This window comes from Giraffa tippelskirchi, chromosome 14, assembly GCF_054371585.1.
Source record: "Giraffa tippelskirchi isolate mGirTip1 chromosome 14, T2T-mGirTip1v1.2.pri, whole genome shotgun sequence".
NCBI lineage: Eukaryota > Metazoa > Chordata > Mammalia > Artiodactyla > Giraffidae > Giraffa > Giraffa tippelskirchi.
Window position 1 is genome coordinate 16188985 of NC_137288.1, and position 18676 is coordinate 16207660.

General features: G+C 40.8%; 1 protein-coding gene across 13 annotated transcripts in view; it reads right to left on the reverse strand.

The window, feature by feature from the left end:
* Positions 1–18676, reverse strand: part of ATP9B (ATPase phospholipid transporting 9B) — a 151369-nt gene that overhangs the window by 33780 nt on the left and 98913 nt on the right. For all 13 annotated transcript variants that reach the window (XR_014074995.1, XM_081563073.1, XM_081563074.1 and 10 more), the window contains one exon: positions 11145–11305. Coding sequence is in view for 12 of the 13 variants with exons in the window: in XM_081563073.1 (XP_081419199.1) it covers positions 11145–11305 (161 nt within the window). In the remaining variant the exon portion in view is untranslated. The remainder of the gene's footprint in view (positions 1–11144; positions 11306–18676) is intronic.

Genomic DNA, 18676 nt, shown 5'->3' on the forward strand with positions numbered 1-18676 from the left:
CTTACTTTTTAGTTAGGTATTTAACTTACTTTTTAGTTATGTTCTAATTTTATGGAACTTTAAAACATAGGCCTCTGTTCAACTGGTATTGGATTGGCCAAAAAGTTTCTTCTGTTTTTTTCCCTAAGATGACTCTAGTAGCACTGTGTTATCTTTAACTTCATTGACACAATTTTGTTAAGATTGTATTGTGACAGCTGTCATAGCATGCATTTTAAAAAAAATGAACAAAATTGCTGAATTTTTGTGTAGCCATTTTAATATTGAAGATGGAAGGAAAGCAACATTTTTGGCATATTATGCTTTATTAGTTCAAGAAAAGAAAAAACACAACTGAAACACAAAAAAGCTTTGTGCAGCATATGGAGAAATTGCTGTGACTGATCAAACATGTCAAAAGTGGTTTGTGAAGTTTTGTGCTGGACATTTCTCACTGGACAATGCTGCACAGTTGGGCAGACCAGTTGAAGTTGATAGCAATCAAATTGAGACATTGATTAATAATAATCAACGTTATACCACATGGGACACAGCCAACATACTCAAAAATCAAGTTTTCAAATCAAGTGTTGAAAACCATGTGTACCAGCTTGGTTATGTTAATCATTTTGATATTTGGTTCCACATATGTGGAGTGAAAAAAACCTTCTTGATCGTATTTCCACATGTAATTCTTTACTGAAACGTAGTGAAAATGTTCCATTTTTAAAACAAATTGTGACAGGAAATGAAAAGTGAATACTGTACAATAATGTGGAATGGAAGAGATTATGGGATAAGGGAAATGAACCACCACCAACCACACCAAAGGCCGGTCTTCATCCAAAGAAGGTGATGTTGTGTATATGGTGGGATTTGAAGGGAGTCCTCTACTATGAACTCATTCTGGAAAACCAAACAATTAATTCCAACAAGTACTGCTCCCAATCAGACCAACTGAAAGCAGAGCTCAACGACAAGCCTGGGGAATTAGTCAGCAGAAAATATATCAGCTTCCATCAGGATAACGCAAGACTTCAAACTTCTTTGCCGACCAGGCAAGAACTGTTACAGCTTGTCTGGGAAGTTCCGATTCATTCGCTGTATTCACCAGACACTGCAGCTGCAGATTTCCACTGATTTCAGTCTTTACAAAATTCTCCTAGTGGAAAAAATTTCCATTTCATGGAGGACTAAAAAATGCACCTGGAACAGTTTTTTGCTCAAAAAGACAAAATGTTTTGGAATGATGGAGTTATGACGTTACTGAAAAATGGCAGAAGGTAGTGGAACAAAATGGAGAATATGTTGTTTAATAAATTCTTGGTGAAAATGAAAAACATGTCTTTTACTTTTACTTAAAAACTGAAGGAACTTTTTGCCAACCCAATAGTTTATAGTAACACTTTCTGTGAACAAAAAATATATATTAAGCCTACTATTTTGAGTATTATAATAATAGATTATAAGGAAATAGATACCATATACATATTTAAGCTCATTATATTACTAATTTAGCAACTGTGAAATTTTCTAGGGACCTACTCCAAATAAGTGGGAAAGTGGCTGCAATTCTAGATGGTCAGTTGAATCAGAGGCAGTTATGACCTTTACTGCTACATAATGTTGTTTCTATTTAGTCACTAAGTCGTGTCTGACTCTGCAACACATGGACTGTAACCAGGCTCCTCTGTCCATGAGATTTCCCAGGCAAGAACACTGGAGTGGGTTGCCATGCCCTCCTCCAGTTATACATATAAGAAAAATGAAATAAACTATCTTCACAAGCTAGAGTGTTCAGGAGTGTCACCGAGAGGAACACGTATGAACCTGCTTTATGCTATGGTGAGAAAACACGAGGTTAATTTTAGAACATAGAGGTCATCTAACGGTGGCACTTTCTTCCCTACAGCCACAGAAGTGTCTGAGGGGGTAGCCTGGACCCTGCACTAGTGAGGTGCACAGCGTGGACCGGGGCCCACCACCCCCACACCCTGCCGACGTGGCCTTCTGCATTTAAACTTAATTTGTTACAATTAAACCTGCACATTTATCAGGACCAGGTGAACCAGCTGCAGGGCACACCAGGCTCCTCAGCGAGCTACCTGAGATAATTCACACATATTCCTCCAAAGAGAGGCTTACTTTTAGATCTTAATCTGAGCAAAAGAAAATAAAAGTCATTTAAATGACAAACTTTATCTAAAGTAATCAAAACTTTTTCCTGTAAATAGTCATTTAAAGGAAAACAGCTCAGATGCAATTTTATCTGATTTCTCCCTCCCCCAAATGTTTCATTCTATGATTCTTTTAAATTTTCATGACACATCATGGATGGCAAGCGATGGTTCAACAATGTTTTCACCAGGTGATTCACCCATGGCTCTCAAACTCAGGGACAACCTGGACCAATGCACCTGTAGGTGTTGATGGAGTCAGGCTCACATTTCCTGAATAAGTCTGTAATCATGAATCTTGAACTTGGATGAAGCTGTTTCAAGACAGGTAGTAACTACAAGTACACAGTTTAGAAGTAAGGGTATTTGTCTTGGAAAAACGTATTTCCATCTCTTATCTCAAATGATTCCTATAGTTAGCTTTTCAAATACAACTGCAAAGAAACAAACAAAATCCAAATAAACCAAAAACAACAAACACCACATAGCACACAAACATATTATACCACAAACAAGAGCCACAAGGAAAAAATACAAGAGAACAAAACTGCAAAAGACATGAGATACATGCATGTGACAGGCACGGACTATAAACACCTGGATACATAGGGAAAATTAGAAAAATATTTGCATGAAATAGGCAAAAATAAAAATGAAACAGTCAATTCCATAAATAAATGAAATTTTAGAACTAAAATAATACCAATAACTGAAATTTAGAAATTAGTTTAATACCTGATTAGATATAGCCAAAGATGAAATCAGTGACTTAGAAGATAGGTTATTAGGAATATTATTTATTAACAGAATAAAGCAAGAAACAAAAAGGTGGAAAGTACAAAAGTAAAACAGGAGAAACAAAGGGTATGGGTGGATATCTGCCCAACCACAATAGGGCAAAGGCAGTATTTAGAGACAAACTGAGAATGTTCTTGGATGAGTGGAAGAAACCTATCTACAGATTCAGGAATAAACAACTATTTAGACACACTGTGTCAGACAGCAGGACATCACCAACAGAGCAAGCCTGAAAGATGCTGGGAGGGTCCCAGAGGGGTAACACCGAAATGAAAAGCAGTGAACAGCAGCCATGGAAGCCAGAAGAGAGCAAGATAAACGTGACTACTTAGAAATCTATACACAGGTGAAACTATTTTCAAGAGGAGAAATCTGGAGTTCCCAACAAAGACCCTCACAAAACAAAAACTAAAGAATAAATTTCTGACAGAGGGAAAATTATTCTACACGGAAGTTCTGAAATGCAAGAAGAATAAAACATTGATAAACCAAAATTAAGAGGTAATGTGTAAAACAGTAATATCCTGCAGTTTAAGAATAACTACAATTAGGATAAATTACAAAAATGGATTAGGTCAGAAGGGGCAAATGGAGTTAAACATTTGTAAGATGACATTCAGTTCAGTTCAGTTCAGTCACTCAGTCGTCTCTGACTCTTTGCGACCCCATGAATCACAGCACACCAGGCCTCCATGTCCATCACCAACTCCCGGAGTCTACCCAAACTCATGTCCATCGAGTCGGTGATGCCATCCAGCCATCTCATCCTCTGTCATCCCCTTCTCCTCCTGCCCCCAATCCTTCCCAGCATCAGGGTCTTTTCCAATGAGTCAACTCTTCGCAGAGGTAGCCAAAGTATTGGAGTTTCAGCTTCAACATCAGTCCTTCCAATGAACATTCAGGACTGATCTCCTTTAGGATGGACTGGTTGGATCTTCTTGCAGTCCAAGGGACTCTCTCAAGAGTCTTCTCCAACACCACAGTTCAAAAGCATTAATTCTTTGGCGCTCAGCTTTCTTCACTGTCCAACTCTCACATTCATACATGACCACTGGAAAAACCATAGCCTTGACTAGACGGACCTTTGTTGGCAAAGTAATGTCTCTGCTTTTAAACATGCTATCTAGGTTGGCCATAACGTTCCTTCCAAGGGGTAAGCGTCTTTTAATTTCATGGCTGCAATCACCATTAGCAGTGATTTTGGAGCCCAAAAAAATAAAGTCTGACCTGTTTCCACTGTTTCCCCATCTCTTTCCCAAGAAGTGATGGGACCAGATGCCATGATCTTAGTTTTCTGAACGTTGAGCTTTAAGCCAACTTTTTCACTCTCCTCTTTCACTTTCATCAAGAGGCTCTTTAGTTCCTCTTCACTTTCTGCCATAAAGATGGGGTCATCTGCATATCTGAGGTGATTGATATTTCTCCCAGCAATCTTGATTCCAGCTTGTGCTTCTTCCAGCCCAGCATTTCTCATGATGTACTCTGCATATAAGTTAAATAAGCAGGGTGACAATATGCAGCCTTGACGTACTCCTTTTCCTATTTGGAACCAGTCTGTTGTTCCATGTCCAGTTCTAACTGTTGCTTCCTGACCTGCATACAGGTTTCTCAAGAGACAGGTCAGGTGGTCTGTAAGATGACATGCAAAGGAAACTAATACCTTTAGACTCTGAGAAATTAAGAATGTTTTTAATTTCAAGGATACATACTAAAAAGAACAGAAACTCTTATAAAACCTACAAACTACTAGAGAAAAGGTGGAATTGAAAAAAATAACAAAATGGTAAGAAGGGAAAAAAAATTCAGAACAGTCACATCACATTAAAAGCACAATATAAAATAATAGATTTAAACTAAAAATACAACAGTATTACAATAATTGTGTATGCACTAAATAGTCAAAAACTATGAGTAGATTAAAATTAAACTTTATGCTATTTACAAGAGACCCATATAAATATAATTACATGGAAAAGTTGAAAGTAGAAAAATGGAAAAAGACATGCCAAGCAAATTAAAGCCAGCTGGCATCACTATATTAACATAAAGCAAAGTAGAATTTAATGCAAAAAGCCTTAGCAGAGATAAAGAAAGTCACTTTATAATGAGAAAATGCATAATTCAGCAGAAATATGTAATGATTTAAACTTGGATACCATCAATAGTAAAGTCACAAAATATATAATACCAAAAATAGAATTCAAAGGAAAAATACATGAATTCACAATACTGGTGGGTGATTTTGACACCACTCTCAGTAACTGTTAGAAAAGGTTGAGAAAACAAGCAAAGGGTACAGAGAAACTTATGAATGAGATGAACAATCCCGACCTAACAGACTGTGAAGCACTGAGAGCAACAATTCAGACTTCATGTTCAAGTGCACAGTGAATGTCCACAACCAACTAAACACTGGACCCTATAACCAGTCTCAACATATTCCACAGATGTGCAACAATGAATAGCATGGTTTTTTGACAACAATGCAATTAAGCCAACTATGAACAGAGACATACTTAGAAAAGTCAAATATGCTTATAAACTAAGAAATAACTTTGTAATAACCATGGGTCAAAGAATAAATCACAGTGAAGATTAAATAATCTGTAGTTGACAATAACAAAAATACTACATATGAAAACTTTTAGGATGCTGCCAAAGTAGTACTTACATAGAAATGTATAGCCTCAACTGCATATATTCAAAAGGATAAAAATATGAAAACTAGTGAGTTAATCATCTATCTGAAGAAGTAGAATACAAACCAAAGAAGGTAGGAGGAAAGAAATAAAGTAAGTTAGCATTATTAAAATGGAAAAATATTACATAGCCATAGGGAATCAATAAAGTCAAGAGTAGGTTTTCCTAAAGACTACTAAAGTTGACAAAACCACAGGAAGACTAATCAAGAAAAAAAAAGAGAAGGGGCAGAAATAAGTATCAAGAATAAAGACGATCAATACCACAGATAACTCTTATAAGAAGAGATTATAGGAAAACATTATTAACAAACTTAAATAAAAATTCTTGAATATTTAGGTACAGGTGACATATTTCTTCATACTTTCCAAAACTGACTCAAGAAGTTAAAAACCTGAAATAAAGTCTTCTGACTAAAGTTAACTACTTAAACTTTAAGTATTTAAGAAATATATTTAAACCAGTAGAGAAATCAACTCTGTTGAACAACTTTCCAAAAAAAAGTTCAGGCTGACATGGCCTCCTTCATGTGTAAATGTCCAAGGAATAAATAATTACAATTTTAAACAAAAAATATTTTGGAGAAGACTCATTGATGCATTTTAAGAGAACAGCATAATCTTGCCACTAAACACCAAAAGACGATGTGAGAGGGAGACATAAGCTAATCTCACTCAGATAAACTGATGCAAAACCTTCATAGAAATAACGAGCAAATGGAATCCAGTGAGTGTTATGCCACGACCAAGCTGTGCTTTCCCCCCAAGTAGCACAAGGTAGGGGTGACATCGGAGAGTCAGTTGGTATAATTTAGCATATGAATATCTAAAGAAGAAAAACTTAAGATGAAAAATCATCTCAAAAGATTTAGTAGAAATATTTTAAAAATTATATCAGTGATTTAAAGACAATTTTTAACAAAATAGGAATAGGAAAAACTTCTATTATATATTGTAAAGAAGGGGTTCTGTAAAAACTTAGAGCATCCTTATGATGAAATGTTGAATGCTCTGCCTTTCACACTCACCAGGAACAAAAGAAGAATGTCCATTATCACTATATCCAATTAATGTTAAGCTAGAAATCGTTGCTACAATGACAAAGAAAAAAAGAAAGGGTGCAAAAAACTGAAAGAAAGCTATCATTATCTACTGACTAGGTGATTATCTATAGAAAAAATCCAGTAGATTTCAGATTACTAATTAGAAATAAAATTTTACCAAAATGGATGGATTCAACCATTTTTATAGAAATCCATTTTATTTCTCTATACTAGCAACAAATATATAGGAAACAGTTGTTTCAAAAACTGGCATTTATAACAGCATTTGAAAAATGTCAAGTATCTAAAAATAATTCTAACAAAAGTTATGCAAGATTTCAATGAAAGTTTTTAAAAAGTTTGAGATGTTAGAAAAGACCTAACACAGGTAAGAGATATTCCAGAGTCATGGTTTGGAAGATTTAGTATTAAATGTAAATGACCAAGGAGAGCCTGCACGTGCTCAGTCGTGTCCGACTCTTCCCGGCCCCATGGACCGTAGCCCGCCAGGCTCCTCTGTCCACGGGATTTTCCAGGCAAGAACACTGGAATGGGAAGCCAATTCCTTCTCCAGGGGATCTTCCCAACCCAGGGATCAAATCTGTGTCTCCTGCATTAGCAGGTGAACTCCTTACCACTAGAGCCACCTGGGAAGCCTGACCAAGGAGAGCAAAGGCACTCAATGAACACATGGAGGACTTGTTTTTTATCAAATATCAACTTGTTATAAGGGCTTACGAATTAAGGCACTTTGTTATTTGGTCAGGAAGAGACAAAAAGACTAGAACAGGGAACCCAAAACACACCTGTGCATATATGAATAGTTAGCAGGTGACAGAGAGGACCTTAGATCATTGGGAAGAGGTGTTTTCTATAAAGGGTGCTAAGAGGACCGGTATGGAAAAATATGTGAAAATACAACTTCACACTATTAACCACCCCCCTCCCAAAAAAACCCCAGGAAACAACAACAAAAGCACTTCCAGTGGTCAAAGAGAAAACTGACAAACTTCTACAAGTTAATACAGGAGGACAGCTTCACCATTCTGGAGTAGAGGAGGAATTCTTAAACGGACAGAGTGAAAGCCAACAACAAAACAGAATTATAAATCTGACAATGTAAAATTAACAATTTTATTTATAATTTAACCACTGGGTGAGTAAAAATTCAAGTGAAAGACTGAGAAAGATTATCAGCAGAACAGAGAACTGAAAAAGAACTAACATCCAGACATCATAAGTAACTACAAAGCAGTTGTAGTAACTTCCCAGCAAAGCAGATTCCATAAGGTTTCAAGAACGGAGAATAATTCTCTGTGCCTGCAAGCTCCAGCTCTGGACTCCCAGCTCCAGAGCCTCTGCAGGACACGTGCTAGCTCTGGCCTCAGAGCTATTCTTCCTTTTCCCCACAATGCAGCACATGCCTGCAGCCAGGCAGCTCGATCAGCCCATTTCTTAGCCATGGAGAATTTCAGCCCATTTCTCCCATGCAGAATTTTGGGAGTCTGGCAGGCTTCTTATTTTGTCTTATCTCTGTCCCTTCCAGTCCAAGATGGCAGTGTTACTGCTGATACAACATTTTCAAAAACTCTGAGGGTCTCTCGTGGGTGTCATGGGGGGGCCACACTATCAGACAAGAGCCCTTCCACAGGTCTTTGCTGGACAAGCCCATCTATTCTTCACTCCTGCTGAGATGGCTAAGTGGATCTAAGAGTCACACATCTCATCTCTTCAGCAAAAGGCTGTCCAGCCACACCCTAGGACCTCCCTCCTGTGCATGCTTTCCACACACTGAATCTTCTAAGGTTAGCATCTTCTGCAGTCTGGAGAGAGTGCAATGTCCCAAGCCGTAAGTAACTGAATACCATTTCAAGGTCTAAGTAAGGTTGAAAGTATTCTTTCTCCCAAGCATTCTACCTGGAAAATGAAGCTGGCAGGTTAGCACAAACTTGTGATGCTGCAGGAAGGGTATCTGCCTTGTAAATAATTTGACAAAAATCTAAGTATTTTCCTTCAATAAAACTCCAAGAAAGTTAATTTCTAACTTCTAAAGCAAATGCTGTGCCTGTGTTAGCTAACATTTTCAACACTCCCTCCTTGGTGTGCTGACCGAGCAGAGCTCTGGGCAGAGCACTGGGCGTCCCTCCAAGCGGTCAGCTGTTAGAATGAATACGTGGGCATTTCCCTGGCAAGTCTTCCCACACCCGCTGATTCGGCCGCTTGACTTAGAGTGAGAGAGGAAAATGGTCTCTCAGGCCACACAAACACTCATCAACATTGGTGTTTCCACAAAGACACTGTATCCACAAGAGGTCCTCCAGTGTTTCTTGGAAGGAACACCACTGTCAACTCGTCAAATACCACCTTGCTTCAGTTGCCCACATAAGCCTCCCTGACTCAGTACTGCTAAGACACTTGTTTCTGATTATCAACTAGACTGTTCTGCAACATTTTACAGTATATGCAGAAAACACAGTAACTAGAGACATGTAATGCAAGGTCCTGACCTGAGGGAACTTTACATGCACCATAAAGAATTCTGATGGTTGGCTTTGTGCTATGAGACACACAAACGATTTAAGGATCACATGTTTATTTCTGAATTATAAAAGTAGAGGTTAAGTTTTATACTATTTTCCTTGAAAGACAAAGTAACTTGTATCAGGTGACTCAAACAAATTTAATTCTGTAGAGAATTTCAGTAAAACAGCTCTCCTTTCTTAAAATGGAAAAGCCTTTTAGAGTGTTAGGTCAGTAGAAGAAAAAGCACTTTATTTTCCAGAACTGGTACTTTGAAAAAGAAAAAGGAATATTTTAAGACTATTTTAAAATCGATTCTTTGTTAAGGGCAGAAGCATATTTAGTAAATGCTAAAATGTATTGCTATTTATATTTTAATGGAAACTTTGCAATGAGAAAACAGACTTGGTTGAATCAGATGTTAAGGCCCTGAATCACTGTCCTCTATATGTTTTACATTTTACTGTTTCATCCCTTCTGCTAAACCTGTATAACTGCATTCTCACACTATGAAAAATGAGGAAAAGTCTCACACTGAAGTACATGTGAGACATCTCAGAGATAAACAGAGGTGCACTCACACTTCTGTCCAGTGAGTCTCTCCCAGCTTGACTAAGCACGTGGATCTAAATATAAAACTGCTGATGAAAAAACGAGAACAAGGCCGATGTGCCCACAGCCTTGCATCTTTCTCATTGTGTAATCAGAATTTTTTGGCCCCACCAGCGGCACGCAGGGTCTCAGTTTCCCACCAGGGATTGAACCCGAGCCCACACAGTGGAAGTGTGGAGTCTGAACCACTGGACTGCCAGGGAAGTTCCACACGTAGTCAGACTTTTTAAAAGGATATACAGACTTAAAAAAAGGATATGTGTGAATACTAATATACTTATGTATAGGTAGGTATGCAGATTCTTACTTCTAAGTCTGTAAGTATATCCACATCTGAAAGGTCTTACAGAATTTATCATTAGCTACAGGTTATAGAGAATATTTATTTCTTTGTCTTGTTATTGGATATTATCAACCATTTTACTATAAATATATAAAATTGAAATGTGAGAAAAAGATCATTAGTTTTTGCTTAAAAATACTTCTGTATTAACTTTCATGACTATAATTAGTATTTCCTATTAATAGGATAAGGGGGAAACATGTCAAGTCTCTTTACATTGTTAGTTTACTACAGAAAGGAAGAAAGAAATTAAACACAGTCATATTAAAAAACTGCAGTAAAATCTGAATATTGTTCAGTGGTTTCTATCAAAGACAGAAGTGCCGCAAACACAAGAAGGAAGAGCGCTCTTACTCAGCCTGTCTCACTGTGCAAGAGAAATCGTCACGAAGTGACACCACAGAAAATTTCAGAACTGATAAAAGCGAAAGAAACGAAGAAAAATAAGATTAATGAAAACAAAGGAAAAAACCCTACGAAATCCCAAGAAAAGATGTGTTTGCTCAAGAGAGAGACGGGAGGAGACGGCTGTGGGCAGCTGCAGGACAGTCTGGAAGGAGTGTGTTCACAGCTGAGATGGGCCATGCAGACTAGAGACTCAGCCCCGGGAGGCCGGCTGTCCTGGGGCAGGGCTCCCATCGGGGTTCGGGCGGGGGGTGGGGGGGTCGCCTCACATCAGGGGGTGGGGCTCAACGGGAGCAGATCCTGGGCTCAGGCCTTCCAGCGCTGAGAGCCGCTGGGGCCAAGGGTAACCGAGTGGACCCCTCCACCTTCTTCTCAACGGGGAGTTTCAGGCACGCGCTCACTTCTCAGAGTCAGTGCCCGCAGTGAAAGGGAGGCAGCCACGGTTAGTCAGTCCCTATCTGCCCTCTTCAGTTCTAAGGGGATCATTTCTTCCACACTGAGAACAATACATTCAGTAACATCATATTGAATGAAATCAGACACCGGTTTTCCTCCTCCTTAAACTCACCTGATGGGAATGATGTAGGAGAAGAGGAGGAGGAAGCGGAAGAGACTGCGGTACCAGGAGCCTGCAAATCCCTGCAAGGTCACCATGACAACCGAGAGGGCAACCAAGGCCAGAAACAGTGCTTTGGTCAGCTGGTTGAGTTCAAGGTCCAACAAACCAACCTGAAAGAAAATACAGAATTAGGACAGAGCCACAGAGTGCCTAATTTTACAAGTCTAAATACATGGTAGGGACGACGGTCTTAAGTTTTCTTCTGTATTAGCCTTTATTACAATAAAACACAAAGATGTATTCAGTTTACATTTTCTTGGGAAAACTTATGACATTTACAGTTTTTCTCAAAAAGTATTCTAGAGGTTTAGGGAGAATTTCTGGAAATGAGCCACGGTCCCCAGAAGGTTTCCAGAAAGAGGCTACTGAGAAGACGCAAGGCCTGAGAGCCTCTCTCTGAACGATGAGGTTACGACCACGGCTGGACAGAAGGGGACGCACAGGCGCACAGCCGGCTCCTGCCAGAGCACAGGTGCCTCTTCCTCTGCACGGGCCAGGCCAGAACAGCACGGCTCTGTCACCCCCTCTGCCAAGAGCCTCTCTGAAAAGAACTTCTCTTAATTAAGAAGAGACGCAACAGATGGAATAAGCTCAACTGGTTCATTTGCAGAAGTCCTCCACTGGAGGTTCTCCCAGGAAGGTACACGACACTCAGATTCAGTCTGTGGATTATTTACCAGCTGAGCAAGATATGGGAAAATTATGTCCGTAAGAATTCATTCCTTTTGTGTGTGTGATCTGTGCGGGATCTTGGAGGTAGAAAGGGTGAGACATCTAAACACTGTCTGTCCTACAAACTAACAGAACACAGCTCTTCTGAAGCATGCAACTTCACTTTCCAGCCCAGTAACCTCCACCCAATCTTCCTCCCAGCCGAGTTGCATGGCTGAAAGACCACCGTGCAATGTGGTGTGGTGGGCAGGGAGGGGCGTGGGGAGGGCAGCCCTGGGCTTTGCAGAAAGGGTTTAGAGCCGCAGAGAGGAGAAGGGACGCCACGCAGCGGTGAGACGCCTCAGGACGCCGTGTCTGGCCCAGTTTGAGTGCTGGCCGTGCCGCCTGGCCGCACAGCCTTGGGCGAGCTGGGTGTGTTCTCCCGGGTGGACGGGGTGAGGAGACACACACACAGGGAGCACGGCTTCCAGGACAGAGCGAGGCTACGGGCATGCTGTTCCTATTCTCACCACCACGACCGCTGTCTTTACTGCCGAGAACCTGCATCTGAGTCTCTGCTTACTAACCGTGTGGCCCTGGAGAATGTCTCACACTCTTTAAGCCTCACTCTCCTCCACGGTAAACTGCCCTACCCATCTCCTAACAGAGGTGCCGGGAGCCCAGACAGCGTGCCCCCCCCTCAGGCCAGGGCACAGCAGGTGTTAACAGAGCCGCTTACTCCTAAGTTTATGACGCTAGCAGAAAACTGAATCCTATCGGGTTATCTATCTGTCGTCTGTCATCTGAGTTTCTCCTGTATCTGGCACAAATTTTGAAAAAGAGAAATTAAAAAAGGAAACATGATTACCAAAACTATCAGGACAGCGGGAACCTGGGAGTCTGATTATCAACTCCATTTAAAAACCAGCACGATCAGGACAAATACCTTTATAAACACCTTAAATTTAAAACTTGAAGCTGCTTAATAACAGTTTACTTTGTAGTGCCTTTTCAATATCACTTCTTTGGCCAGTAAAAGGCTAGCCTTTTCCACACCTCACATATTTAGTGTACATCTTGTTTTGACTAATATTTGCAGCAAAACCCTCATGAGAATGTTAGAACTTGTAGTTAAAAACAAAGCACAAAACTCTGTCAGAAAATCCATTAAGTGCAGCAGTGAAGAAAATTCATTCATTATACAAGTAAATTTAAATGTCTACATTTTTTGCTAAACTCTAAGGTTATGAAAAATGAAGGTGGTGCAGTGGTAAAAGAATCTCCTGCCAATGCAGGAGATGCAAGAGACGTGGGTTCAATCTCTGGGTTGGGAAGATTCCCTGAAGAAGGGAATGGCAACCCACTTCAGTATTCTTGGCTGAAAAATTCTACGGACAGAGGAACCTGGTGGGCTACAGTCCATGGGGTCACAAGAGTCGGACATGACTGAGCACACACACATGCTAAGGTTATGAAAAATGAGTAAACTACGAGATTTCACCTTGGAAGAAACAGTCAGTCTATTAGGAAATGTTAAGCGTATTAAAAAGCAGAGACATTACTTTGCCAACAAAGGTCCATATACTCAAAACTATGGTTTTTCCAGTAGTCATGTACGGATGTGAGAGTTGGACCATAAAGAGGGCTGAATGCCAAAGAATTAATGCTTTTGAACTGTGGTGTTGGAGAAGACTCTTGAGAGTCCCTTGGAAAGCATGGAGAGCAAACCAATCAATCCTAAAGGAAACCAATCCTGAATGTTCATTGGAAGGTCTGATGCTGAAGCTCCAACACTTTGGCCACCTGACGCAAAGAGTTGACTCATTTGAAAAGACCCTAATGCTGGGAAAGAGTGAAGGCAGAAAAAGGGGACAACAGAGGATGAGACGGCTGGATGGCATCACTGACCCAATGGACACGAGTTTGAGCAAGCTCCAGGAGATGGAGAAGGACAGGGAAGCCTGGCTGCTGCAGTCCATGGGGGCACTAGTCAGACATGACTGAGCAACTGAACAACAGTAGGAACGATAAGACGAATGCAAGTAACATATCCTATAAGAGAGAAATCTTCTCTAACCAAGCTTATGGACAAAGTCACCTCTTAGAACTGACAGTTAGCATTGCTGCTGGTTGACACCTTATAGCCTTTAAAGAGGTTGCATAAGCAACAGGAATGGCAACAGGGACCCAGAAGCAACACTGCTGAAAGCGTGTTTAGTGCATGCACCCTACTTTCACACCCGACCCAGACACTGCAGGGTCCCCCGGGTGGGCTGGGAGCCACTGGGCCCTGGGGTAGGGGCGAGGGGCAAGGGTGGTCTGCAGACCCCACCCCTCCGAGCCAGGCCCAGCAGGCCCCGGCCCTCACCAAGCCCCCACCACACGGACTCAGCCCCTCCACTGGCCCCTTCCACAAGGCCCCGCCCCTCACTACGCCCCCCAACACCCCAACAGGCCCAGGCCTGGGACACGTGCTTGCCTCTGATCACGCTATTCGGACTTGAAACTCCGGAGACTTTCCCCAGGTCCCAGCGATGCCTCGCGTCTATGTGCCTGTGGTGGATGAGGCCCTGCCTGGGCCGCGTGGGCTGGCTAGATGTGAGCGCTCCCTGGGGGGCGCCCTGCCCTCCTGGCGGTCACTTCCAGCACAGCGACCCGGCAAGTGGGCAGCGGGGCCAGCCACTCCGGGATGAGCCACACGAACAGTTCTGGAAGCTTCTCCGGCAGCATGGGGCTGGGCCTCCGTGAGAGCAGGCAGTGGGGACCTGGGCGCCTGATTTATCAACTCCATTTAAAAACCAGCACGACCAGGACAAATACCTTGCAATCTCCACTACTTCAACTACTACATAGTTTATGCTTGAATTATTGAGAAAAATAGGGTTTTGGATTAAAATGAAGAAAAATTAAGCCAGGGAAGTAGAGCATGTTTCAAAGCCTGGTCCTCCGCGGTGACAAAGGCGGCCTGAGTTCCAGGCCTCGGGAGGGTCAGATGAAGTCATTACTCATTCAGTCAGGGAGAAAAGACTCAATTACCTCAACGTAAAGATGCTATCAACGAATGCAAAGTGCATATTTTACTCTATTCATCCAAATCCCATTAAAAAGTGAAAGGAATGATTTAATCTGGCCTTCCAGAGTTGGTCTTTTTTTGTAATAAAATAAAGAATCACTGTCTTGCAAAATGCATAACCACTACCTCACACTTTCCCCTGCGTTGGGGCAGTGAAGGAAGGTCTGTTAAGAGGCAGGAGGAAGCGCTCAGCAGTGGGCACCAAGCTTCCTTTGAAACAATGCCCCATGTGGGACTGCAACATTACCGGCGGCCCCTGCACTCTGATACACGGTTCACTCCAAGTGTTAAGACGTCTCCAGCGGAGGAGGACATGTGGTCAGGGCCTGACTGGTGCCTGTAAGGCGGACATGCTGTCTTCTCCAGTCACTTCTAACTGAAAGGATGGAATAAAAGTTCAGCAGAGCACACACAGCCTCTCAGCAGTGGGCTGTTCCCTGCTGTCTTTCAGGAGCCTTTTCTCAACTATGACTCTTCTTCCTGGAACACAACTGCAACCACGCTATAGTATATATCAATAGTATGGTCTTATGGGGGGGGGTCACTTCTAACAAAACACAGTGAAAAGAAGAGAGATATTTCAACTCTTTTTTAAAAGGTCATTTGCAATTAATTTTATACTCATTTTTCTAGAACATCCTTGAAAGTTTCAATCTGGACTCAAAAACTATTCACTATGAAAGCTAATTAACACTAAAGTTACAGATTCTATAAAGGTGGTAACTTGAGTTTTGATGTGAATCTCTTCTTTCTTTAAAAACTTTTGAAACACCTTAACAGGCCAGATACCTTTTACTCCAATTTCAAAATCTTTTCACCCCTAACATATATTACTAATCAGTTGAAGTAATTATGACTGTACAAGAAAAGGTAAATTAAGTACACTAGGAAGTAACTTTCAACACTTTTGTAATTTCCTATATTAGTAAAGCAAATTTTCTTCCACTTGTCATAATATTTGTTTTACTTGAAACAACTGTGATAACAAAATTAAATACGCTACTGGAAATTTTAATTTCCAAGGGAAAATCTGTGCATAATGTCTAAGACACCACAATGGCTCTGGGAAGGGGCTGCTCTGGGGTAATGAGCACAATAATTGCCTGTATAATCTAAGACGCCACTAATGGCAGCGATCACAAATCCACTTAGCTCCTCTTTAATTTATGTACCAAGTTTTAAACAGCTAATGGTTCTCAGTAAAATAATGGTTTATACTAACAATGAAGGGTAAATACGGTATCCTCCTGCTTAATCAACGAAAGATCAGTCAGGTTTGTTAAGGCACCAGGGATGAATGAGACCCCACCTTATCTCAGCGACGCAGCGCCTCTCCAGCCAGTTTCAAAGTCCCCCCAAGTCCCCAAAAAATCAATGCAGAAGTCTCGTGTTATAAAAACTTAGTAGCAGAGAAAACAAAAGGCATTAATAAACATCACCAACTGCTCGTCACGTGCTCCTATCCTGGATTAATGTTAAGTGAACATCCAAGCTCCGTAACCTTCCTTCTAAACTCACATTTCCGTACCTACTACAGGAAGGTATTCTAGAATAACAAAACGACAATGTGCAAAATGTCAAAAAGCCAATTTAAACTCTTGAAGAAAGCTAAGTATCATTTTAATTTGTTCCGTATTTTCGCTATGAACACATCTCAATTTGAAAAACAGAAAAGCCTCCAATCTACTAGCAAATACACTGAAGACAACTCTACACAGGCCACAGTGCAGCCTTACGTGACAAAGATGACTTAAGGGAAACAATAACATTATTGTCGCTCTGTTTCCCTTTTAGCAGCTAAACTATTCTGGGATCAGCCCGTCAGTCCCACATCATTCAGAATTTGGGTTGTGACTACCAAGCTGACATAGGATCACTGCTTTAACCTACTGAAATTACTATAAAAAGCTGCTGCTGCTAAGTCACTTCAGTTGTGTCTGACTCTGTGCGACCCCATAGACGGCAGCCCACCAGGCTCCATCCCTAGGATTCTCCAGGCAAGAATACTAGAGTGGATTGCCATTTCCTTCTCCAGTGCATGAAAGGGAAAAGTGGAAGTGAAGTCACTCAGTCATGTCTGACTCTTAGCGACCCCATGGACTGTATAGCCCACCAGGCTCCTCCGTCCATGGGATTTTCCAGGCAACAGTACTGCAGTGGGGTGCCATTGCCTTCTCCGACTATAAAAAGCACATCTTTTTAAATATCTTAAAAACAAGTCAGTCCCATATTTTCTACTTATAGCAGAATCTTAAAAATAAGAAAAGAAATAAGTAATTTTCAATAACGTACTTCTGAAATTCTTGCACTAAGGAAAGAAAGTGAAAGTGAAGTTGCTCAGTCATGTCCGACTCTTTGAGACCCCATGAACTGTAGCCCACCAGGCTCCTCCATCCATGGGATTCTCCAGGCAAGAGTACTGGAGTAGGGTGCCACTGCCTTCTCCAGGGGTTTTCCCAAACCAGGGATCGAACCTGGGTCTCCCACACTGCAGGCAGACACTTGACCTTCTGAGCCACCAGGGAAGCCCCTCCTAAATGTTATGGCAATAACTTTTTCCACTTTGGAGTTTAAATTTAAAGTATTTTTTAAATTATAAAGTGATTCCATATAGCCCTTTTCCTCTTCTTCTCCAGTTTATTTATTCATTCATGTTTGGACATGAGCGCCTTAGTCCTAAGTGTCCGCCCCACGTGCAGGCACCGCTTGCCCACAGACAACTCAGCTATTACCATTTACTGCCCCAGTGATCTGCGAAATAAGAAGTGCTTCTTTTAGCTGTTCTAGTCTATTGGCTCAATAATCTGTGCTTTAAAAGCTCCTTAAATAAGTATCAGCACAATAATTCTTAATGTTATACCACTTTAATTTTTAAAAGTCAAAATCTATATTTACACGATACACATTTGAAAGTCTATACTGAAAGAATATTTCATATTCATACATTTTTGCCTACAAATAAATTTTGCCTGACTATTCTATGTTTAGCATTTTAAGATTTTTTCCTTGCTTACCATATATTATCACATATTTCTTAATATTTAACATTCAAAAATAAAATGGGGTTGCTATATTTTTCATGTAAACAAAAAAAGCCTTAATGCAAAGCTCAGCTACTCAACCAGGAAGCACAACGCTTTCCATATTATTGTGAGAAACTCAGAAAGGAGGGGGACCCAGCATGAGCCCTCATGGAGGTGACACAACCTTGGTGCGGATCAGCTCCGTGTTTAGGGCGATGCATACCATCAGACCACTCTGCCAGCCAGACACAATAAACATGTTGTTAGGGGTGAAATTATTCCTAAAACCTACAAACAGATTACTTGCTGAGTTTGAAGGGAGCTTCATGAATGAAGAATGAGGCTGTCTTTTCAAACATTCAAGCTTCCAGATCATTTGAGAAATTTCAATACTGGCTCAGGCATTTGCTATAAAACATATCCACTCAACATTTTATAATTGTCAAAACTGTCAGAAAACGGCACATTATCTATGAACATGTGTACATACACATATACACACGTCAGATCTTTTTTTTGCAAAAATTCACTGACTCTTACATTCATGTAGGATAATTTGGTCAAGCCTGTTACTATCTGACAGCCTCTGTCATAGTAGAGCCTTTATTAAAGCATAACCAGTATCTTAAAAAGTCATCAAATTTAAAGCAATATAGTGACTCTAAATGGTTACGTTTTTTGTTTTTAATAATTATTAAATTATTTCATATAGGTTCAACTTGTGACATATCAAA